We start from the raw sequence: 25,256 nt of genomic DNA, 5'->3' as shown, positions 1-25,256 counted from the left end.
GAAAGTTTACGGGACGTAGGCGGTGGCGGCGGCGGCGGCGGCGGCGGTAGCGGTTACTAGGCGGCCGGCGGCGGACCATGGCCCTGGCCGGGCGTTTCTGGCCTCTGCTCACAGAGTTCTAGGGCAGCATCGCGGAGTGGGCAGATATCCGGGAAGGGACTGACAGGCGACTGAGCTGTGGCCGGCGCGCTTAGCGCCCTGAACATGCGGCAGTCCCTGCGGGCGACCCCGGGCTGCGGAGAGGCGGCGGCGGCGGCGGCGGCGGCGGCTCGGGAGGGAAGGAGGCGGCGGCGCCGGCGGAGGTGGCGGCGGGGCCGACCGGCGCCCTGCGCGGAGCCCTAAAGAGGCTGCTTGGCGCGGCCTGGGGCCTCGTCGACAAGGATGCTGTCCCGAAAGAAGACCAAAAACGAAGTATCCAAGCCCGCCGAGGTGCAGGGCAAGTACGTGAAGAAGGAGACGTCGCCTCTGCTGCGGAGTGAGTGTCGGGCGGGGCGCACCCACACCTGGCCCGAGCGGCTGCGGGGGGCCAGGCGGGGCTTCCGACGCGGCTTCCCGCGGCTTTTCTTCCCTACTGGTCTCTATGAAATACTGTTCTTTAATGTTTTGTGTGCCCAAAGTGGTGGTCATCGTTTAAAAGCCGATACAGTATAAGAAACTTAGGTTAGTCCCTCCCCCGTGGGCCTTCCTAAAAACAACAAACTTTCCTGTCCCCCCATGGCAGAGTGTTGTTTCGTTTTGATTACTGGAAGCAAGAGGTTCTTAAGGAAACACTTAGGTTGCCGATTGCCTGATGCTATGGGGGTGAAAGTGATTAGACTGGGGCATACTTTTTCCTCTTCTAGATACTTCAAGATATGCCTTGTGTTTGCAAACATTTCGGGTGTTACTCGTCCGTGCTGGGAGTTGTGCAAACCCGAGTAGAATTCCTTAGCCCTTCTGCTGGATGCAGACATGTGAAGAGGTGACAGTTGACCGTCGCTATTGTAGCCGCTCCCAAAGCCTCATCAATCCTAGATCTTAGAGAAGCCAAAATCATGTGTATTTGGGTATATTCGTGAGAATTGCTTCAAATAACACCCTCCCATCCCCCCCCCCTCCAAAAAAGGCGAAGTACTGAAATTGATTTCTATCGTATTTTAGGAGAAATTGCCAGGAAGTGTTTTGTTTTTTTTTTTTAATAGTTTGTATTTCTCTCCACCTCCCCATCACTTTTCATTTCAGGTATTTGACTCTCATTTTTCAGCTGAATCTTTTTCATTTTTAATTTTTGCTTGTGTGTTCAGGACATTTGTGAAGTAAGGAACTAATATTTTGATGTTTATACTGCATACTGAGCACTTGTGTAAGTGTACTTTTTGGAAGTTCCTAATAACCTTGTGACTTAACCATTAATTACTTCATACTGTACTTGGGAAAGCTGTTCATAGAGGTTCCTAGTATTTATCCAGGATCACGCAGAGAGGTGTAGAGAGCATTTTTTTTAAGTTTAGTTACTTATTTCGAGAGAGAGCGCAAGTCGGGCGCGGGGGTGGGGGGTGGGGTGGGAAAGAGAGAGAGAGAGAGAGAGAGAGAGAGAAAGAAAGAAAGAATCCCAAGCAGGCTCCATGCTGACAGCACAGAGCCTGATGTGGGGCTCGAACTCACATAACTGTGAGATCATAATCTGAGCCGAAGTCAAGACAGGACGCTTAACCAACTGAGCCACCAGGCATGGAGCATGTTTTTTAAAAAATAATAACCACATCATCTGCTTTGGAAATTTATTCTTGTATTTGCAGTTCTTTCTTGGTAGAACATCAAAATAGATTAGATGGATGCATCAGTAACCTGAAAAATGATTTTTATTTATTTATTTTTTTAAGTTTATTTAAGTAATCTGTACACCCAATGTGGGTCTGGAAATCATGACCCCACAAATCAAGAGCTGCTTGCTCTTCCTGCTGAGCCAGCTCGGTGCCCATGAAAGTTGATTTTTAAACCTTTTTTTAGCAGTTTATTTTTCAGTTACATATGCTTTTAGGTTTTTGGTGAAATTTATGATAGGTTGCAGTTTGCTGCAAATAAACTTTATTAAACATTACTTGAAATCATGAAATATGTTTGTCATACTTTTTTTTTTTTTTTGACGTTTATTTATTTTAGAGACAGAGCATGAATGGGGGAGGGTCAGAGATAGAGGGAGACACAGAATCTGAAACAGGCTCTGAGCTGTCAGCACAGAGCCTGACTCGGGGCTCGAACTCACGGACGGTGAGATCATGACCTGAGCTGAAGTCAGACGCTTAACCGACTGAGCCACCCAGGCACCCCACGTTTGCCATACTTTAAAGCAAATAACAATGTAGTATTTTTTAATTTCATTGAGTTTTGAGCTTGCTTATTTGAATATTGATTTTCTAGAGTTAGCTTCTAAAGCTTAATATTAGTGCTCTCTAATTTTTTACTTAGCTAATAAAAGTTTCCAAATCTAGTTTTCTTTTTGTTATACAGTTATTTGCTTTCTAACCTGGCGTGTCTAAGCCATGTAAGTTCTGTATTCAGAAGTACTGTATCCTGAAGGCCATTGTTCTGTTATCTTTTGTTTTGAATTATAATTACTTGTTCTTAAGGGAGCCATAGTTTGAGGCTTGGCATTTTTGAACTGATTCAACATTTGTGTGCCTCTTTGAAATGAGATCTTTTTATTTTTTAATTTTCATAGCTAACTTTTTGGCCCTCCAGCTTTTGATTAGTGTACTAATGTACTAGTGCCACGTAATCCAAAAGGAAACCAGGTTAATTAAAGTTTTTTTTTTTTTCTTTTTAAAGGAATTTACCTTTACATGTTTGGGAATGGCATATGTTTTGTTTTTTTCTTGAAATTGTGTTTGCTTGAAAAAGGATTTTTGGGAATTTTGAAAATGAACTGAAATCAACAACAAAAAAATCTTAAATTATACTGGTAATTTTATCTATTTGTTAGATTGTTTCCTATTTTTACACATTTATTAAATATTTTTAATGTTTATTTATTTTTGAGAGAGAGAGAGACAGAGACAGAGTGCGAGTGGAGGATGTGCAGAGAGAGAAGGAGACGCACAACTCAAGGCAAGCTCCAGGCTCTGAGCTGTCAGCACAGAGACTGACTCAGGGCTCGAACTTACAGACTAATGGACCGTGAGATCATGACCTGAGCCAAAGTCGGCCGCCCAACCGAGTGAGCCACCCAGACGCCCCAATTTTTACACATTTATTAATCAGTATTTCGTTAACCATAATTAAGCTTACTGACATTTCATCTTGTTTTGTGTGGTGGTGTGCAGAATACATTTGATTCTAAGTTTACACATACCCCGTTGATATAAATTATAAGTTCATTTGAGTGGGAAAATATTAATTAGCATTATTTTTTAAATACCCAAGTACTATCTTAAGTCAGAATTTTAAATGATGTGTGCTTAAGTCCATTGAAATTTTGCATTTTGGGGTAATAGGTGTAAATGAACAGCTTTTGAAAAGTGTATTTAATTCCTTAATGAAGTGGTCATTTTACTCTTTGTTTTATTGTAGATCTCATGCCTTCATTTATTCGACATGGTCCAACAATTCCAAGACGAACTGATATCTGTTTGCCAGAATCAAGCCCAAATGCCTTTTCAGCTTCTGGTGATGGAATAATTTCAAGAAACCAGAGTTTTCTTAGAACTCCAATTCAAAGAACACCTCATGAAATAATGAGAAGAGAAAGCAACAGATTATCTGCACCTTCTTATCTTGCCAGGAGTCTAGCAGATGTCCCTAGGGAGTATGGATCTTCTCAGTCATTTTTAACAGAAGTTAATTTTGCTGTTGAAAATGGAGACTCTGGTTCCCGATATTATTATTCAGATAATTATTTTGATGGTCAGAGAAGGCGCCCACTTGGAGATCGTGCACATGAAGAGTATAGATATTATGAATACAACCACGATCTCTTCCAAAGAATGCCACAGAATCAGGGGAGGCATGCCTCAGGTAACTTAAATTACAAATCCTACATTAGATTTATTAACAATTAAAAAGATGCTCTTTTCTGGATTGTTTTGGGAAGCCAACAGACATTCCCAGAAAAATACTTTCCCATTTTGCCAGTTTTGTTAATAATTTGGTAGAATGGGAATGTTAGAGTTTCAAAGAAAATGGACATGGACTTAAACTTGAGAAAAGAAAGGTGGATAGGAAGAATTGGGCATGGTAAGGGATAGAACCTACATTGTTTCTCTTAACAAAACTGCTTTCATAGTTCAATAATTATTTCCCAGGTGGGTCAGAAAAACTTCTGTCAAATGGTTGGGTGTTAAGCCTGTGTTTTGTTGATCTTTTTGGAATGAACAAACATATTAGCCATACAATTTTTTTTCAATCTGCTTTCCATGTTTGTTAACTTGGGGATATTTGTACAAGGGGCAGAAGACATAGAAATGCACAATTCTACTTTATTCCTAAAGTACTGGATTACACTAGATAAACTGAAGCAGGAGCTGAAAATTAAACTTTTATCTGATTGTTTTTTTCCTGATAAGTTGTAGGCTTTAAATCTTGACAGTATAAAAATAAATACACAACACATTTACTTTTTAACTCAGGGAACTTCAAACAAGGTGACTTAGAAATACTTTGGAGCATGAGTGTAGAAAACATTTTATACATTTAGTATTAATCATTTATTTATTTTCTCTGACCTTCTTGGTATCTGCCCTCTGTGCCCTGTGGTATCTTACTTGGGAAACAAAACCAACATATGCACAATAATCACAGAACGGTTGTTAGACTTTGCAGTACTAAGTACAATAGGGGAGTCAGAATAGATGTCAGGGTAGGCTGGAATACTTTTTTTTTTTTTTGAGAGGGAGAGTTCATATGCCTGTGCATGAGCGGGGGAGGAGCAGAGAGAGTGGGGAACAGAGCATCTGAAGCCAGCGCTGCAGGGACAGCAGAGAGCCCAATGTGGGGCTTGAACTCAAGAACCTGTGAGATTGTGACCTGAGCCAAAGGCAGACGCTTAACCAACTGAGTCACCTATGCACCCCAGGCTGGGATACTTAAAGAATGATTCGTGGAAGAGGTAGGACTTGAACTGCACTTTGAGCTTGGACTTCAGACAGGGGCAGAGGAAGGTCATTTGAGGTGGAAAATTAGGAATAACCTGGTGAAAACAGAGTAGACCTGTAAATCCAAAGAACTGTGTAGTTCTAGTTTAAAGAAAGATGTGAGGCGGAATGCAGATTTGTGGTTCAACAACAGGCTGAAGGATTTAAACATGAGTCAAATAGAAGCCATCGAAGATTTCAAAAAGACAAGTCATTCAAAAACATGTTTTTAATGTTTATTTTTGAGAGAGAGAGAGAGTTGAGCAGAAGAGGGGCAGAGAGATGGAGACACAGAATCTGAAGCAGGCTCCAGGCTCTGAGCTGTCATCAGAGAGCCCAATGCAGAGCTCAAAACCATGAACTATGAGATCATGACGTGAGCCAGAATCGGATACTTAACCGACTGAGCCCCCAGACACCCCCAAAAAACAAGTCATTTTATAAGAGCAGTGTGTAAATATTACTAGTTTTACTCAAGATAGATGGCTAGAGAAAAGATAACTGCAGGTACCAGTGGTATGGGAGAGAAAAGGGCAAATCTGTGATGCTTTTGAAGGAAAAATTGAGAATTATGGTTTTAGGAGAAAGTAAATCACTGAAGTTTTGAAAATTGAGGAATAATGGAGAATAGTTGGTAAAAGCAGCTTATTTTGTGAAAGCTGACTTTGGAATCTCATTGGGACATCGAAGAGGAGAGCTTTCCTAGGCACGTAGAAATTAACATGGTTGAGTGCCTTTTTGATTTTAAGATTTTTTTTTTTTTTTAAGTAATCTCTACTCTCAACACGGTGCTTGAACTCACAAGCCTGAGACTGAGTCGCATGCTCCACTGACTGAGCCAGCAAGGCGCCCCTGTGCCTTTTTGTTTTTAAAGAGCATCTAGGTCAAAGGATTAGACAGTTGCATGCTTTGGTGTTTATTTTGGATATTTCTAATGTTGAGTAATTTTAAATCTTAGGAATAATTTGTTATCCAACCAAAATAGTAAGCTTTTTAAAAAAACTCATTTTTTTTTTTTAGAGTTAATAGCTGCTTACTGTAGAAAATTTTCAAGAAGTGGAAAAGTAAAGGGAAAGTACTCATCGGGCCGGAGATTCATAGTGTTTCAGTTAATTTCCTTCATCTTTTTTTTTATGGAATTATTTTTTTTTTCATATTGTTGTGATTGTACTCTGTATAGTTTCATACCCCTGCTTTTTACTTGAATGAGTTTCTTTTATTTTTTTTCTTTAAAAAAGGTTTTTTTTTTTTAACGTTCACTTTTGAGAGACAGAGACATGAGCAGGGTAGAGAGAGGGAGACAGCATCTGAAGCAGGCTTCTGGCTCTGAGCTGTCAGCATAACGGACTGAGCCATGGCAGGCCCCCCTACTTGAATGAGTTTCTTAACATTATACACTATTTATGAGTAGTTTTGGTGACTCCACAATCATCCATAATCTTCCATTTGGTGCACGTTTGGAGATTATTATTTTAAATGTTAATGAGGACCTGACCTCAGCTGCAAGCATTTGGGAAGGGAAGAAGTGGGATACATCTGCATTGATGGGACTTGGCCACAAATGGGATATGAGAGATGAGGGAAAGAGAAAAGTCAGATAGGATTAGCATAGCACTTGGCTGCATAGGAGGTGCTGCAACTACAAATGCTTGACTAAATGAATGAGTCCAGAGATTTCACATCTGGAGTCTTAAGACAGTTTTGGTTAGCTGAGGGGTAGCAGGAATAATAGCTTAAAAGAATCTATTTACCATAAATACTTCACACTCATTTTTCTTATATTTATGTGTATTGGAGACATCACTAATAAAATTCCTAACACTTTTCTGTCTAAATATAAGTATTTAAAATTAATAATGCCAAGTTAAAATACTGTTTTAAAATTTTGATTCACAAAATATCATTGAGGAAATACTGCAAGAACTGAATTTCTACTAATCCTCTCTTAGTGGCAGTCTGACATAGTTTTGGTAAGTTTAAACTTTTTTTAAAGTTTATTTATTTATTTTGAGAGAGAGGAGAGAGAGAATCCCAAGCAGGCTCCACACTGTCAGTGCAGAGCCCGATTCTGGGCTTGAACTCAGAAAACCTCAAGATTATGATCTGAGCCAAAACCAAAAGTCTGACGCTTAACCAACTGAACCACCTAGGTGCCTCTAAAGCATGTCATTTAAACAACAACAAAAAATTTTTTTTAACATTTACTCATTTTTGAGAGCTAGAGACAGTGCAAATAGTGGAGGGGCAGAGGGAGAGGGAGACACAGAATCTGAAGCAGGCTCCAGGCCTTGAGCTGTCAGCACAGAGCCCCATGGGGGGCCCAAACCCATGAACCGTGAGATCATGACCTGAAGTTGGACACTTAACTGACTGAGCCACCCAGGTGCCCCAAAAATGTCATTAAAAAATTTTTTTTTTAATGTTTATTTTTGAGAGGGAGACAGAGCCTGAATGAAGAAGCAGCAGAGAGAGGAGACACAGAATCTGAAACAGACTCTAGGCTCTGAGCTGTCAGCACAGAGCCTGATATGGGGCTTGAACTCGGGAACAGCAAGATCATGACCTAGGCTGAAGTTGGATGCTTAACCACCAAGCCACCTAGGTGCCCCAAGAATGTCATGAAAAAAAATTTTTTTTGGTGTTTATTTATTTTTGAGAGAGAGAGCATGAGCAGGGAGGGGCAGAAAGAGAGGGAGACACAGAATCCAAAGCAGGCTCCAGGCTCTGAGCTATCAGCACTGAGCCCAATGTGGGGCTCGAACCCATGAACCATGAGATTGTGACCTGAGCCAAAGTTGGATGCTCAACTGACTGAGCCACCCAGGCGCCACAAGAATGTCATTTTAAAAAAAGATTTGTGTTTATTAGAGCAGTGATCATATACTTGAGAAATTTCACTTAACAGTTTCTATCAGGGCAATAAGATTTAATGCTTTACCTTTTAGGAAAAAAAACCAGTTCTTTGAAGGAGTAAGTGTCAGGAAAGGATTAATAATCAATTATTAACCGAGCAGAAAAGCCTAACAGCTGTGTTTTCCAGAAAGAAAAATAATCTGAATAGGAAAAAGTAGCTGGAAGTTTCTTGAATTTATCCTGAAAAGACTTGAAACTTCATTATATTTTCATGATTTATGCTGACAAGAGTTCAAGGAATTTGAATGAATGGAAAGGAGAAAGTTTGTGGGAGGATAAAGATGTGCTATAGACAGATTTATTTCCACAACTTTAAATTTTGATTGTTTTTCTAATGTAGTAAACATTAAAAAGATGTGGAAGAAAATAGTTTTGTAATGACTTAATGAAAGTAGTATATCCTGCCAATTACTTAGACTTTCAGGAAACACCTTATCTCAAGGGTTAACTTTATGTTACTGTATTTGGCAGAAGCCAAAAACAGATTGTATAAGGTCTCAAAGAGGTTTAGGGCCTAGCAAGTTCTGTTTAGCTGCGAAATTTGACCTTTAATGTTTTGGCCAATGTACTGGTCAGGCACCCAATCCATGTGCCAAAGGAAGGAATTCTACTGTTAACAGGAAGTCTTTAGTTGGAATACTAATGGCAGACTGAATTCCTTCGTTTTGCATTTAAATAATTTAGTTCTATACAGGTTTAAGTAACAGACTGCTAAAACATTTATTTAGAAAAAGAGCTTGCACACAAGGGAGGGGGGAGGGGTGGGGAGAGGGGGAGACTTTTAAGCAGGCTCCACACTCCCTGCAGAGCCTGACAAAGGGCTCCATCCCATGATCCTGGGATCAAGAGTTGGACGCTCAGTTGACTGAGCCACTCAGGCGCCTCAAAACTTTTATTATTTATTTATGTATTTTAAAATGTTTATTTTTTAATGTTTATTTTTGAGAGAGAGAGAGAGAGTGTGTGTGTGTGTGTGTGTGTGAGAGAGAGAGAGAGAGAGGGAGGGAGGGAGGGGCAAAGAGATAGGGAGACACAGAATCCAACACAGGCTCCAGGCTCCAAACTGTCAGCACAGAGCCTGACGTGGGACTCAGACTCACGAAACGTGAGGTCATGATCTGAGCCACGCTTAACTGAGCCACCCAGGTGCCCCAGTGTTCATTGAGAGAGCTCACACGCAAGCAGAAGAGGGACAGAGGATCCCAAGCAGGCTTTGTGCTGACACCAGAGAGCCCGATGCAAGACTTGAACTTATGAACTCAAGTTACCAAAATTGAACTGAAAAGTGTCAGACTTTACAAAAAAACACTGAAGTTAAGTTTACTCCAGGAAATGCATAAATATTTAGTGAACCTAGAATCATCTTTAAGGAGATGTAAATAATCTTTAGGGATACAACTTTATTTGTAATTATTTTGCAGAGGAGGAGAAAAAGTAGTTGGCTTGGTTCAATGCTTACATCTCTTTATCAACATCTTGATTGTAACATGGGCTGTGATGTTTAGTATTTTTTACGCTGAAGCCTGTGGACCTTCCTTAGAGTTCAGATTCCATTTTATTCTCATATCCACTACAAAATTAGCAAACCAGAATTTTTGAGCTTTGTCTATAAGGGCAGATTTCACAGATACCTGCCAGCTGTAAATTCTTTGGCGGCATATCTAATAAATCTTGGTGGAGAGACAAAGTAATATCCTTGTGTTATCCTTTATCCTTATGTATGGGAAATAATGTATTTAGCATATGAGTGTTTTACTTCATGTAAATGGAAGGTGTTTATATGAAATGGAAGTTATTTTGAGGATTATGAATGCCACCCATTCTTTTCTGAAACTAATCAAAATAATGGAAAACTAATTTTTTCCTTGTATCAGAAACAAGTTATTTTTCCACTGAGTTCAAACTTGGTAGCTGCCTTTTTCTTGTATTAATGGTAGTCATATTTTTTCTTTGAAGAATTACAGTTGATCTTTTGTGTGACACTTTGTTAGTAATAAATTCGTCATTTGACCATGTACCAACTCTGTGGTTTTGGTAAAATAACTTACTTGAATCTTTGTTTCCTCGTCTGTAAATTGGTAGTGATACTACTACCTTAGAGTTATTTTGTGTATGAACTACTTCATTTGGAAAAGGGCAGGGACAGAGGAGACACTAGTAATTGTCAGTGCTCATTCCCTTTGTAAGAGTGTTAATGTGCCCTTGCATGCTTTTTTCAGATTTGGCATGTTTGGTTATTGAAGTTTCAGCATTCTGGCTGAACTTAGAGTGGGGGGTCTCATGTGCTAGAGCTTGATACAGCTTTTTTTCCCTGTCTGCTAGACCTATTTTATTACTAGGAATGTTGTGTTTTAAATCTGTGGTTTTGAGTTATTTTGTACTGTACATTCTTCTCTCAATGGGTTTTATAAAATTATCCCAAATAGTTTGAAAAAAAAAATTAGTGCACATAATACTTTGAGAAAGTATAGGTGGGGTGTGTCATGAAAAGGTTAGGAATCATGGTTTAATATGGCATTGGTAAAGGTGATGAGCCATTTTGGAACTTTGTGGACATCTTGGCTCCCTCATCAAATTGTTGCATTTAGTTGTCATGTTTCCTTAGTGTTCTTTGGTCTATGACAACTGTTTATTCCTTTCTTGTTTTTCACAACCTTGATAGTTGTGAGGAATACTTGTCAGATATTTTGTGGATCATCCTTCAGTTTAGAGTTTGTCTCCTGTTTTTCTCATGATTAGACTGGGATTTTCGTTTTTGGAAAGAATGCCACAAAAGTGGAATATCCTCTTCATGTCAAATATAGGGAGGTGTACATGATATGTATATGACATTACTGGTGATACTGACATTCATACTTGGTTAAGATTTGCCAGGTTTCTCCATTGTAAACAAACATTGCATGTTTGTTCTTCCATTTTTTTGTCTTCATCTTTCTTTCCTGAGCATAGCTTTTATCTTTGTTGGCTTACCATCCTATCTTTGGGGTTCTTGCTTTTCTTTGTGATCTTCCTTCAGAGAGTTGATTGCTTCCTCCTCTTTTTCGTTTAATTAATGGGAGAATATTTAGTTGCATTATTTTCCCCCTCTGCTTTGGGACATTTTTCTGAATGTTCATTTAAATAAATTTGTACCTTTTTGAAGAACTCTTTAATTTTTCTTAAGAATTGATGTTGTACTGGTCTTATTATACATATTGAATAAATTAAGTTTTTCTTTGCCAGTTGTTTGAAATCTCCTCCTATGATTGCTAGAGATGGAAGCATTGTGGAAGGTTGTGGAGGGAAAATGAGAAAATACCAGAGTAGTGTTTTGGGCTAACTAGTTTTTCACAGTGCTCTCTTCTTATCTCTATTTCTTTCTTTACTGTTCTTACTCTATCTCAGATGTTTTTGGCAGTTATTACATGTATATTGAATCTAAAGGTTATGCCTCTTTGTTTTTTAGTTAAAGTTTTTATCAAAATAATTGTAGATTCGTATGCAGTTGTAAGAAATAACTTAGATCCTCTGTACACTTTAGTTTCCCCCATTGCTGAACACTTTGCAAAACTATAGTATAGCTAAGATGTTGACCTCGTTACAATGCATCCATCATGTTCAGGTTTCCCTAGTTTTACTTTACTTGAACACTTGTGTGTGTGTGTGTGTGTGTGTGTGTGTGTGTGTGTGTGTGTAGTGTAGATTGTGTATTTCACCACCATAGTAAAGACACAAGAGTTCTGTCAACACAAGGATCTTTTATGTTTGCCCTTTTATAACCGCACTCACCTCTCTTTCCAACCTTGGCAAATAATCACTATTCTCCATTTCTAAAATTTTATCATTTCAAAACTGTTATATAATTATACAGCATGTAACCTTTTGAGATAGATTGGCATTTTTCACTCAGCAAAATTCCCTAGAGATTGATATAAATTGGTGTATGTATCATAGTTCCTCTTTCTATTGCCAAATAGTATTCTGGGTTATATATGTATCAGAGCTCATTTAACCCATTCACTTATTGAAGAATCTGGGCTGTTTCCAGTTTTTGCCTATTATGAATAAAGCTGCTGTGAACATTTGTATACAGGTTCTTTTATAGGTTACACTTTCAGCATATAAGAACTCCGCCTAATGTAAGGTCACAAAAATTTATCCTCCTTTTTTTTTTTTTTAAAGGTTTATAGTTTTATGTTTATGCTTAGGTATATGATCCCTCTTAGGTTTATAGAAGGTAGAATGTATAGATTAATTTTTTTGCATATAGATGTCCAATTCTAACACCATTTGTTGAAAAAACTATCCTTTATCAAATTGTCTTTTCATCTTTGTTAAAACCAATTGATAGTGTATGTGTAGGTATATTTTAGGATTCTTTGTTCCATTGATCTGTTTGTCCTTTGCCAATACCACGCTGTTTTAATTCTTAAGTCAGGTAATATGAGGGGAACCTGGCTGTCTCAGTTGGTAGAACATGTGACTCTTGATCTTAGGATCATGAGTTCGAGCCCCACCCTGGGCATAGAGATTACTTTAAAAAAGAAATCAGGTAGCTTGAATCCTCCAACGTTGTTCTTTTTTTTTTTTTTTTTTTTTTTTTTTTTTTTTTTTTTTTTAATTTTTGGCTCTTTGGAGCACCTGGGTGGCTTGTTGGTTAAGTGTCCAACTTCACCTCAGGTCCTGATTTCATGGTTCGTGAGTTTGAGCCCCGGCATTGGGCTTTGTGCAGACAGCTCAGAGCCTGGAACCTACTTCAGATTCTGTGTCTCCCTCTGTCTACCCCTCTCCTGCTCAATTTTGATCTCTGTCTCTCTCTCTCTCTGAAAAATAAACATTAAAAATAATTAAAACAAAATTTTTTCTTGGCTTCTGTAGTTCTTTTGTCTTTCCATATACATTTTAGAGTCTGCCTATTTCTGTCTGTATCTATAAAACTCCTGCTGGACTTTTGAGTGGAATTATCTTAAAGGTCATTTCAGGAAGAATTGGCATCTTTATGTTGAGTCTTCCAGTCCATTACCATGATAGGTCATCTTTCAGTTCTCTCATCAGTGTTTTGTAGTTTTCAGCATACAGATTCTTCATGTAATTTGTTGTCTATATTTTGTTTTATTAATATGTAAATATTTGATTTTTTGGAGCTATAGTAAGTGGTATAATATGTTTCCAGTTGTTGCTAGTATACAGATATTTAATTGATTTTTGTATGTTGACCTCATATGATGCTACCGTGATAAATTTACTTAATGGTTCTAGGGCACAGCTAGATTATATTTAAGTAATCATAAACCAGAAACAGTTTTACAAATTTATTTTTGCTGTTTTAGGTGAGATGTCAAATCTTAAATCTTGAATGGGGTGAAATTTTATTTTCCTCACTTTTCCTTTAGCAATATACATACTTAAGTAGCTTTGCTAATAGCTAAATGTTTATATAGCCTGGTGATGGAGGCATCAACCAAAAAAAAACTAATTTCAAAGAGGAAATCTAGTTTCCTCCCTTTTTTGTAATTAAACATTAGTAATACTGGCTAGTTTCATGAAAATTTTTATTTATAATTATGAAATCATGGATTTTGGCCAAAGAGTATAAGCAGGATAGTTGATTTTGTAACTGTTTCTCAGATGGCGTATTTTTTAGCTTTGAATAATTGTTCTGTTCTTTTTCTCTCTTTATCCTCAGGAATTGGGAGAGTTGCTGCTACATCTTTAGGAAATTTAACTAACCATGGTTCTGAAGATTTACCTCTTCCTCCTGGCTGGTCTGTGGACTGGACAATGAGAGGGAGAAAATATTATATAGATCACAACACAAATACAACTCATTGGAGCCATCCTCTTGAGCGAGAAGGACTTCCTCCAGGATGGGAGCGAGTTGAGTCATCAGAATTTGGAACCTATTACGTGGATCACACAAATAAGAAGGCTCAATATAGGCATCCTTGTGCTCCTAGGTATAGTTTCACTTCTATTTTTAAGTTTTTTTATTGAGGCTATCTAATGTTAGATTTTGAATTCCTATTTTCGTTAAAGAGAAAGGCATCCTGAAGTTTGATATTTGAAAGATTTATTTTTAAAAGTTTATGACATTTTTCTTAGGACTTAGATTCAGTAATGGTTTTAATAATTAAAAAAAAAATTTTTTTAGGGGCACCTGGCTGGTTCAGTAGAGTGTGCGACTCTTGATATGGGGGTTGTGAGTTTGACCCCCATGTTGGGAGTAGAGATTACTTTCAAATTAAATCTTTAAAGACAAAAAACAAGGGATGCCTGGGTGGCTCAGCCAGTTAAGTGCCTGACTCTTGATTTCGGCTTAGGTCATGATCTCACAGTTAGTGAGTTCATGCCATGCACCAGGCTCTGCACTGACTGTGTGGAGCCTGCTTGGAATTCTCTCTCTCTCTCTCTATCTCTCTCTCTCTCTCTCTCTCTCTCTCTCTCTCTTCTTCTCTCTCTTTCTGCCCCTCCCCCAAGCACTCACTCATTCTCTCTCTGTCTCTCAAAATAAGCTTTATATATATAAAAAAAACTTTTTAGACAAATTCAAAAACACGATCATTATTCTTATGATCAGATTTTGCTTTAATATGCCAGTGTTTAGATTGTAGATATCCAGAAATATAAATAAATAAATAAATAAAACATTTATCTATTTACATTTCAATTTCTATAAATAATACAGACCTTCCTCCTAGTGTGTCAAAATATTCTTCTGAATTATAACATCTTACTGTTTTACTCAGTTTCTGACACTTATGTTCTGTTTCTTACTGTTGTGAGGCAAGAAAGTGAAAATTGGAACTGTACAAAACATCCCAGATCTTTTTAATAAATTTAGCCAGTGAGGAGCACCTGGGTGGCTCAGTCAGTTGAGCATCTGACTCTTGATTTCGGCTCAGTTCATGATCTCACAGTTTGTGGGTTGAAGCCCCATGTCAGGCTTTGCATTGAGAGCACAGAGCCTTCTTGGGATTCTCTCTCTCCCTCTCTCTCTCTGCCCCTCCCCCACTTGCCCTCTCTCTCTCAAAATAAATAGACATTAAAAAATTTTTTCTAATAAAAATAAACAAATGTAGCCAGTGATCGTTTGGGCTTATCCTGTAGATCTCATTTATGGTCAGATTTCTAGTCCTGTGACTACTGTAGCCAGCTGTCACATGTGGCTCTTGAGCATTTGAAATGTAATTAATCCAAATTGAGGTATATTGTATGTAAATGTAAGATACACACTGGATTTCAAAGTACATAAAAAGCTAGTATTAGTAATGAAATTGAAAATATTTCCTGTTAACTCTCTCTGAACCATAAGATTTAAAATGGGTAGAATATCGTCAGCATATTGATAGATGTTCCTTAATATCTAGCATAACGCAGATCTTTGGTGATAACAAACGTTGGCATTTTTTAGAACCATTAAAATTGTTGTGAAAATAGATTTTAATATCACCTAAAATAAGCTTTATCATTATTGTGTTATTTTAATCATTTTACATATTTGGATTTATTAATTCAACTTTGAAAAGTTTTTTTCCCCAGTGATTCCATTTAGTGACATTCAATCATTGTTTATTGAACAAATGAAATTGTCATCCTTTCAAAAGAGCCAGGCTGGCCACTCTGCCTATTTTGGGCTCTGGTCCCTTCACCTACTCTCTATACCATTTCAGGCAAGCTGCTGCCTTCCCTGGACTCCATTTTCAGGCCTATGTCATGGGGGTAATTTTGAGTCTCCCGCTTCTACCTGATCACAATTCCCACCCAAGAGCAGGGATGAGTTCCACTTATTCCTGCCGTGTCCCAGCATCCAACACAGAGACAGGCACATAGTAGGAGCACAGTGATGTTTGTTGATGAATAATGATGGGAAATGCAAAAACAAACAAATAAAACCCAAAAACCAAATGTGATAACAGATTGCTATCACCTGGTGGCAGAAGACTTTGTGGTCCTGACAACCAGATTTGGGAGTATATTGAGCTGTTGTTGTTTTTTTTAAGTTTATTTATTTTGAGAGAGAACAAGGGCACATGCATGTGCAAGAGCACAAGTGGGGGAGGGGCAGAGAGAGAATCCTAAGCAGGCTTTGTGCTGAGGCTCACGTGGGCTCCATCTCACGACTTTGAGATCATGACCTGAACCAAAATCAAGAGTCGGATGCTTAACCTACCAAGCCACCTTGAGCTGAATTTTCTGTTTGTCATCAGTAACTTTTACTATGGAATTGTTAATTTACAAAGTATTTTCACAATTTGCTTGTCTTAGCAACTCTGTAGACATTAAACAGGAGAGAATAAACACCTTTCTTAAGCTCACATAGATAATATTAATAGCTGTTTATCTCTGTTATGCTAATCTATATACAAAACTCTTGACTTACATTAGCTCATTTACTGTTGAGAACAATCATCTTTGGTATGAATTTATTCCAAATTTACAAGTAAGGAGGCTGAAAGTTAGAGAAGTGAAGCAGTTCGGCCTACATTCATATAACTTGTAAGGTGCCCAAGCTGAGGTTAAAACCCTCCAGGATTTGGGGCGCCTGGGTGGCGCAGTCGGTTAAGCGTCCGACTTCAGCCAGGTCACGATCTCGCGGTCCGTGAGTTCGAGCCCTGCGTCGGGCTCTGGGCTGATGGCTCAGAGCCTGGAGCCTGTTTCCGATTCTGTGTCTCCCCCTCTCTCTGCCCCTCCCCTGTTCATGCTCTGTCTCTCTCTGTCCCAAAAATAAATGTTGAAAAAAAAAAATTAAAAAAAAAAAAAACCCTCCAGGATATTTGACTGCAGAGCTGCAGTTCTTTTCCACCTCCCAGTTGCACTATCAAGGGATATTTTACTTTGTACTTACTTAGAAAGAGGAGATAAGGATAAAACACAATACCATTTGGATATTGATCTTTTTTTTTTTTTTTTAATTCAAGTTAACATACAGTGTAGTATTGGTTTCAGGAGTAGAACTCAGTGGATATTGATCTTTAAATTGTTAATCACAGTCTAACATTTATTTTAATCCTAGTTTAGTATTGTAGTGACCTTTTCAAGTATACACATAAATATTGATGTTTGGGGCAGGCTCTTCTGGTTTTGTCTCCAATTCTGAAATAGATCATTTTGACCTCCCAGATGTCTGTCTTTAGCCTTCAGGTGGTTCAGTATTTTTCCTTACCATTTTCCCATATAACAGTTCTCTCCCCACTTTGCTGTTCTCTCTGTCCAACCTGTTAGGCCATTAGAACTAATTAAAAGCATGGTCTTTTTTTTTTTTTTTTTTAAGTCTCTGTGATTTAAAATGAGTTCTAATCAATTCTAACTTTGGTAAGTTGATAAATGCAGAAAGGAAATACTACAGTTAATGTGGATATTTCAAGCCCAGTCCTCACTCTTACAGTACTACATATTCCAGACCTTCTTTTCAGCCTGAAGGAGGAAGAACATATCCATTCTCATTTTGAGAGAAACTACCAACCTTTCCAATATAAATGTATAACTAGTTACTAGTTATTAATGAAAATTATAATTCTAATTTTAAGTTTCTGTTATGAAGGTTATAATTTATCTCCAGATTTTTTATGGCCTCCTTTGACATTCCTTGAAAAGACTAAATACTAGACAGAAGAAATTTCTTAAACATATGTAAAGATTTAGTTTAGATTTCGATCTATCACTAATGACCTGTTATTTTCTTGGAGAAGGTGGATTTTACTCCTCTTCTGGTATAGTAAAAAACAAAAGGCACATCTCTGTTTTTTTATATGGTAGAAGGAGTTCAGTTTAGGCAAGAGGCACATTGAAAAACATCAAATAATATTCTTCATAATTTCTTGTTTAGATTTAGAGCCTTTATCCTGATGAATGTTGATTCTTTTTTCTTAGTGTACCTCGGTATGATCAGCCCCCTCCTGTCACATATCAACCACAGCAAACTGAAAGAAATCAGTCCCTGCTGGTACCTGCAAATCCGTACCATACTGCAGAAATTCCTGACTGGCTTCAGGTATATGCTCGAGCTCCTGTGAAGTAAGTGAATTTATAGCACAGAGTTTTATTGAGGGGTGAGCGGTAGCACCTTTTTTTTTTCTCTTAATAATATTGGGCTTTTAACTAATATTTTACTTGAGGAACAGCTATCACAGGTTATAAAGTTTAAAGATCATTTGCTACAAATACAAGTTCTGCAGACATTTATTAAATCTTTCTTTGTTCGCAGACCTGGGCGATATTAGGGATACAGTAAGGAGCTTACATTCTCATAGCGGGTAGATTAACTTGTATATAAGTGATACATACCTTGTGATAAAAGTAAGGACCCAGGTAAGTCCTGGGTACAAGGAAGAAACAGCAGGATACAAGGGTGTTGAGGAAAAAATATATATAGTGGCTGTAAGTTCTGATATGAGATTATTTGAGTTTACTGATACTTTTTAGCTGTGTAACCCTGTGCCAGAGTACTTAACTTAGTTTTATCTTCTGTAAATTGAGGATAGTAATAGTACCTATTCTTAAGGTTATTAAGATTTCAATAAAATAGTGCATCTAAAGTATTTTTTATGAACAGTACCTTGTACATTGAGAGCTTAGTAAAGATGATGATGATGATGATGCTGATGATGATTGGGGGCAGAGGTATAGAAGAGTGGTCAAGATTGGTCAGGAAGGAAACTAAGTCTGATTTCTGGCTCCATCACCTACTTACTGAATGACCTTGGACAAGTTCCTGAACTTAGAATTAAGTTTTTTTCTTCTACTGAACTGTGGGGGATAAATGATCACATTTTTTTTTTTTTATTATTCATAAATGATCACACATTTTAAAAGCACATGGCATGGTGGCTGCCTTGTGTAAGCACTTAGTATGGTTTCTTACTATGGATTGGAGCTAGTAAAGCTGCACTGAAGAAGAAAACGCTAGGTGGGCCAGTTTTTAAAGATGTCTGTGAATTTGCCAGGCTTAAAGAGCCTTTCTCGTCTGGGAAAATACAAGTAGGTACTAGGTCAGTAACCCAATGTGATAAGATTAGTAACATTGGTATATACAAAGTGCTATGATTTCAGAAAAGGGGGTGTTTGAAAATAAATAGTTATTAATTATCCAGTGCTTCCCATGTATCTTAGGGTGCTAGTTTTTATGTATGTTATCTCATATAATCTTTCTAAAACCATTTTACAGGTTAAAAGATATTAAAAAATGGAGGCTTTATCGCTGCTAAGGTCATACAACTATTAAGTGGTAGACTTCAGACTTTTATCTCTAGTTACAAAGATCATGCTCTTAATTTTTGTGATTAATAATGCTCTGATTTAATAAATTATTACATACTGAGCAGCTAATAAATTCTTGTTACTTGTCTAGGCATTTCATACGTAATAATTGCATGTACTTTTAACAACTCTGTTAAGGTAACATTTAGTTACTTGTTTTTGTAGTCTTATTCTTTATTTCTTTTTTGTATTTCAGAAACCAAAATTATCAGTATAAAATAGCCCAAAGAAGAGTTTTAGAGAGTATAAGATGATTGGGCAGTGAATTTGGGGAAAAAAAATTAAATCTTTGAGATTCAAGTGAAAGGAATGTAAAACCTTTCATATATATTTTTTGAAATAGTAACTTTTAACCATACTTTTGAAGGATGATCATTGAAATAAAATTTGCAGGGGGTTAAGCCAACTCTGATCTAAATTTTTGCCATGTTACTCTGTGTTTACCAACCGTGTGTGCATCTGCATTCAATCATGCATATGTGTATGCCTTTAGCCTAGAGATTTTAGAAGTTATTTTTCTTGCTTAGAGCTGTTTGTTTTTATTATCTTCTTTTCAGGCTTTTCATTTGAATAATTGATAGGTTACCTCAAGGATCTCATAATTATTTGATCATGATTCTGCTCATTTAGACCACATTAACATTCTCATAAAGTTATTGGCCTTTTATTATGAACTATTAATTTTTGGCCAACATAAACATTCTTCTCAGTCTGTAAATTCATGGGTGTTAATCTGTGGTCTGATATGGAGACAAAACAATCTTGGAGGGTCTTTTTTTCCCCCTAAGTCAAATTTAAGCCTTGATAACGTAATTTTTTAAAAGGTTTTAATTATAGATATTATTTTGCAAGATATAAACAATACTTTTCAAAAGTTTGGTTTTAGGTTATTTGAAATTAGGTACCTAATTATCCATAGATGTTTAGCTTGGTTTGGTGCCTGCACTGACCTACTGAAGCCTCTTTATCTGATTGTATCTATACAGTATAGGAATGGAATAAGGAATAATAGCAGATGGACTTTTCATCCCTTTTTCCCTCTTTTTTCACTCTTGGTACCAGTTGACCTATCACTGTGTACAGCCTTTGTTCATATGCTAATATTATGTCCTACAGAATATGCATATTATATGTTCCTTAAGTCTGGAAGAATATGTGCCTGTTAAATTTTGTTCTTTCTGGGAGTTGATAAGATTGAGGAGGGTTATTCTTCCTACTTTATGTTAGTTCTACTTTATAATCATCATTAGGAATAACAAAAAAAGCTCTCCTTTTGGAAGAAAAAGATAGTACGTAAGTGAAATTCCTTGCTTCTTATGAAAAGAAACAGACTCCCAGAGATCATAGCCCTTTCAACTCTGGTTCTGTGAGCTAGCTATAAAACTTTACGAAATGAACAACTTATTTTTTTTTTTTTTTCCCAAATAGGTCAGAACTCTCAGAATAGGCCAGACTGAAACAAGAGAGCAAGTACTTCTTTATGGCTTAAAAACTTAAGAGTGTTAGGAACCTGTTACTTTTTAGTTGGTCCAAAATTTTTGTCTCTAAAAAGAATGGAAATAGTTGATATTGTTCTATCAACAAAGGATGAGCTGTTCTCTATGAAGTAGATAATGGAGAATCATTTACTTATCAAAGGAGAGGTTTTAGCCAAAAAACTACCATCTTTTCTCCTTTTGTTAACAGTTGCCAGTCTGATTTCCAGAAATTTAAAAATTCTGTCTCTAGCAGTAATTTACCAAAACAATTTTGCATATACTTCCAGAATTTGACTTAGATTGTTCCAAATTTTTATTGATGAATTTTAGTGAAGTTGTATTTTTTTTTTAAATGTTTTTACTTATTTTTGAGAGACAGAGAGACAGAGCGTGAGTGGGGGAAGGCAGAGAGAGACGGAGACACAGAATCCTAAGCAGGCTCCGTGTTCCGAGCTGTCAGCACAGAGCCCGATATGGGGCTCAAACTCACAAACTGAGATCGTGACCTGAGCTGAAGTCGGATGCCTAACCAACTGAGCCATCCAGGCGCCCCAGTGAAGTTGTATTTCTGAGGCTACTCAGAAGTCTGTAATGCATCATATAGCTGTAATCAAGCTGAACTCTAGAATAAGTTATAAGGTTTAATATATAACAGGAAAAAGCCATCAGGAGCATATTTACTTTCCATTGTTCCTCATACACACGTACCCCAACACCAGTCCGAGCATCACCTTCGCATGGACTGTATTTTATTCCTTACAGCTTGGCGGTCCTGCAGTGTTGTCTTGCCCCAGCTCTGGGTGTGGGTAGAAAGGAAGAATGTTACAGGCAGGGCAGGCACAATGAAGGGATATAGGCTGCATGTCCCTGGAGCTGGAAGTAGTAGGACTTTTGGCTCCTTAAAGACAGCATTCCCTGGAGTATGAACACAATTTTTTGGTAGGACGACAGCAATTGATATTTGCATGTGTGAGTTATTTATAAGAAATTACTTGAATAGAATACTGCCCTAGGAAAAACAGCAAAAAGAGAAACTAAGTATAGGCTACTGAAGTAGTTTACAGCCTATTTTCTGAATGATTTACCTATATATTATATAAGTGACTAAAAATTAAGCCTAGGGAATCAGATAATTTGGCTAGTTAAGAAGCAAAGAATGGAAAATATTTACTTCTCCTAAAAAACAAAACAAAACAGGCATATTGGGAAGTTTTATATGAGAAGGGAAGTAACGCCATAGAAATAGCAAGGGGGCAAGACTTTGGACTGGGAATTGGCAGATTGCATACTTTTCTCATCTCTGCTCTTCTGGAGTGCTTTTTCTTCTTCCCAATGGATTTTCTGTAATTATTCTGATTTTGTTGTTGCTACCCTTAATCCTGTTTTTGATGCTAAATGCGGTGATTGGGAAGTCAGAAAATTGTGTGAAGCTATTTTTTTTTCCTTTTTTCAAAATTTGAATGCTTCTAGAGTGATAGTCCTATCTTAAAACAAGTGTGATACTTACTAATTTATCCTCTCCCTTCTTTTTCCTTGCTAGAAAGTACACAGATGATAAATGAGCTTTAATGTTATTATAGTTCCAACTGTCGTCATCAATTTAAGCATCTTGAATCAATAGACATTGGTGCAATGTCCTTTAGCTATGGAATTCTGACCTGAAGCGTTTTGTTGTTTTTTTTTTTTTGCTAGGAATCATGAATTTGTCTCAAACAAATAAGATCTTAAGCTACATGCATGGCAGAGGTTCTAGGAAATACCTTGTAACTGTTATTTCATAGAGGCTCATTGAGTATTTCTTATAGTATCTCTCTTATTTATATTGGAGTTTCCCACTAAAGAGAATATAAAGCTTTCTACCAAGTATACCTGTTAGATTTGCAGCACTCAAGTAATTAAATGGGTAAATTTAGGATCCCACAAGATATATTTACCTTGTGGTTCTGCATATTGTGCTCCTGGGGTTCATGGTACATGTACCCAAGTTGTACAGAAATATGTCAGTGTGGCTCATATTGACTGCTCATTATTTGTTTACGGTTTCCCTTTTTAAAAACCCTTTTTAAAAATATATTAGATGATACTTTTGGAATAAGATGGTAAGTGAATTACCAAAGAATCATTGGGTAGGAAATGTAACTATTAATAATAAATTTACTAGAATTTACAATCAGAGCTTCCTATTGTATCTGTTGTGCAATATGATTTGAGAAGAACTTCAAGTTCTTTGTCTAAACTTAACATTAAAAACTATTACTCTCTGCCTTTCTGATTTTTTAGTCACTGAACAATCTTGCCAGAGAGATATACCCTCTTTAGGTTTCAGTTTTTTCATCTGTAAAATGGGGAAATTGGGAGTAATGGCTTCAGGTCTTTCAATATAGAGTGTAAATTACTCCTTTTTATTACTTACTACTTCCCTCTCAGTATGGGACCAACTTACCATTGAAGGACTAAAAAGCCTTCTAAGATATATGTAAATACAATCTTACATGAGTCCTTCTCCACACACTTCTACAGTATACTTACTTTCATTTTGAAAATAACTTATTCTTCCCTTTCTGATTGAGTTTTTCTGTTTTAATAGTGTATACTCACCTCAGGAAAAAAGCCCACAAATGATGGTTCCTTTTCATTTTCCTTTTAGTTCCTTGTTTACTGTAGTGATAGCATTCTTGAGAAAGCTCTATCAACACTAATGACACAGTGACTTTGCCCAGTTTTGTATATTATTTTCAGGCATAATGTGGTCTACAGCATTCTTAAGTCCTGATAATTAACTTTAGATGAACTTACGAACAGCAATAGCATGTGTGTTTTTCTGAAATTACAGAACCACAGTGGTCTGAAATCTGTGTTAATTGTTGTCTAATGTTACCATTAGAATAATTGATAAAGATTAAAGAAATGGGTATTTTTTTAACTTAAATTGAAACGAAGTAGTATCAGCAGTTTTCTCCTCTCCCTAAAAAGATAGTCTGTTTAAATAACTCAGTTATTTTTAATTAAAGCTTATGGTTTGTTAGATATAATAAAGTTGATCTTTATAAAAATAGATTATTTTGTTGCTGTCAATACCTGTTTCTGTATGTGTTGTGAACATATGCATGATTATGTTTTAAAACAGATATGACCACATTCTCAAGTGGGAACTCTTCCAACTGGCTGACCTGGATACATACCAGGGAATGCTAAAGTTGCTTTTCATGAAAGAACTGGAACAGATTGTTAAAATGTATGAAGCCTACAGACAGGCTCTGCTCACAGAGTTGGAAAGCCGCAAGCAGAGACAGCAGTGGTATGCCCAGCAACATGGCAAGAATTTTTAAGTTAAATTTTTTTTAAATAAAATTTAGGTTTTTGTAAGGGCTTTAAAATATTTTCACAGATAAAAAACTGCAAACAAGTACTTTGGTTAATAAAGGCAACTTTTTTGGAAATGATAAAATTCTAATTTTACATGTATTTTGTTATTAAAAATATTATTTTATTGAGCAAAAAAATGTTTATCATTTAAAAGCCAACACAGCAAACACTTCTAAAACGCTATATATTAGAAACTGCTTTGAATATTCTCAGTGGAGACAACTGCAGCAAGAAGTGTGATTATAAACAGAGAGTAAATAGGAAATGATCACTTGGTAAACTCATACAGCAGCAGTACATTTCTTTAAAAAACAACCTATGCAGTATTTGAAAACAGATGTGTACTGCTTTAATGTGGAATATTGTCTGAAATCAGATGGTTTAAGTATTATTATTGCATAGTTTAAAATGCAAAATAGGATTTGGGACCTTAATTGTGATATATTTCTATATATAATGCATAGGGTTCACCTCCTCCCAAAATGGAAAGAAAGAACCCTTTTAAAACATGGTAAGAATGTATTTTTTGGTATGAGAGGGTAAAAGGCCTGTAATCTTTTAGTAATAAATTTAGGCATAAGGCCTTAGCCTGTATGGGAAAGGTGTATACCGCACTCAGAGTTGCTATCATTTCCTTACTTTTGACCAGGGCCCTTGGAGCATTTAGGAGCATGGCTCTGATGAGACAGTGCAGGGTTCTGGACAGCATATAGCACACTGCCATCTCAACAGACTGGGTTGAGCTGCCAAAAGTGACAATCAGGGACTCGTCAAGAAATCTTGGTCATTAAATTGATTTCACGTATCTTCTAAGAGTTTGTCACAGAACTTTAAGAGCACCATTTCCCTCCCAGGTTTTTTTCCTTTTAATACTTACTAAGATATTGTTCATAATTAGTGCAGTACATTTGACTACAGATAAATTTATGGCACTTTTAGCCTATAAATCTCTAGAATTCTGTGAATTTCAACATTAGTTGAAGTAGCTCTTCAGTTATATTTACCTGTGTTGTAAATATGTAAATATATGTTTAGGTAATCTTCCAAAACAGAGCACTCCCAGTTACCAGTGAGTTTGAATTGATAAAATGTTGAAAATGTTAAATGTTTGATTTTATATAACAAGCTTATTAAATATATTTTTGTGGAAATTAAA

The 25,256-nt window shown here is 36.9% G+C and overlaps 1 protein-coding gene across 1 annotated transcript; it reads left to right on the top strand.

Moving 5' to 3' along the window:
* Window positions 1-25,256, top strand: SAV1 (salvador family WW domain containing protein 1). Its single transcript, XM_043556116.1, has 5 exons — window positions 1-475; window positions 3,550-3,993; window positions 13,687-13,957; window positions 17,871-18,014; window positions 23,862-25,256. Exons 1-5 carry the CDS (start codon window positions 382-384, stop codon window positions 24,061-24,063), a joined length of 1,155 nt encoding a protein of 384 aa, XP_043412051.1. The 5' UTR covers window positions 1-381; the 3' UTR covers window positions 24,064-25,256.

The sequence above is a fragment of the Prionailurus bengalensis genome, chromosome B3 (assembly GCF_016509475.1).
Source record: "Prionailurus bengalensis isolate Pbe53 chromosome B3, Fcat_Pben_1.1_paternal_pri, whole genome shotgun sequence".
NCBI lineage: Eukaryota > Metazoa > Chordata > Mammalia > Carnivora > Felidae > Prionailurus > Prionailurus bengalensis.
The sequence above is the reverse complement of the archived record's forward strand: the minus strand, read 5'-3'. Positions and strand labels throughout refer to the sequence as shown.

Coding starts and splice junctions, on each gene's coding strand:
- SAV1 (XM_043556116.1), top strand. CDS start 382: ATGCTGTCCCGAAAGAAGACCAAAAACGAAGTATCCAAGCCCGCCGAG. Junction 476..3,549: donor GACGTCGCCTCTGCTGCGGA/GTGAGTGTCGGG, acceptor GTTTTATTGTAG/ATCTCATGCCTTCATTTATT. Junction 18,015..23,861: donor TATGCTCGAGCTCCTGTGAA/GTAAGTGAATTT, acceptor GTTTTAAAACAG/ATATGACCACATTCTCAAGT.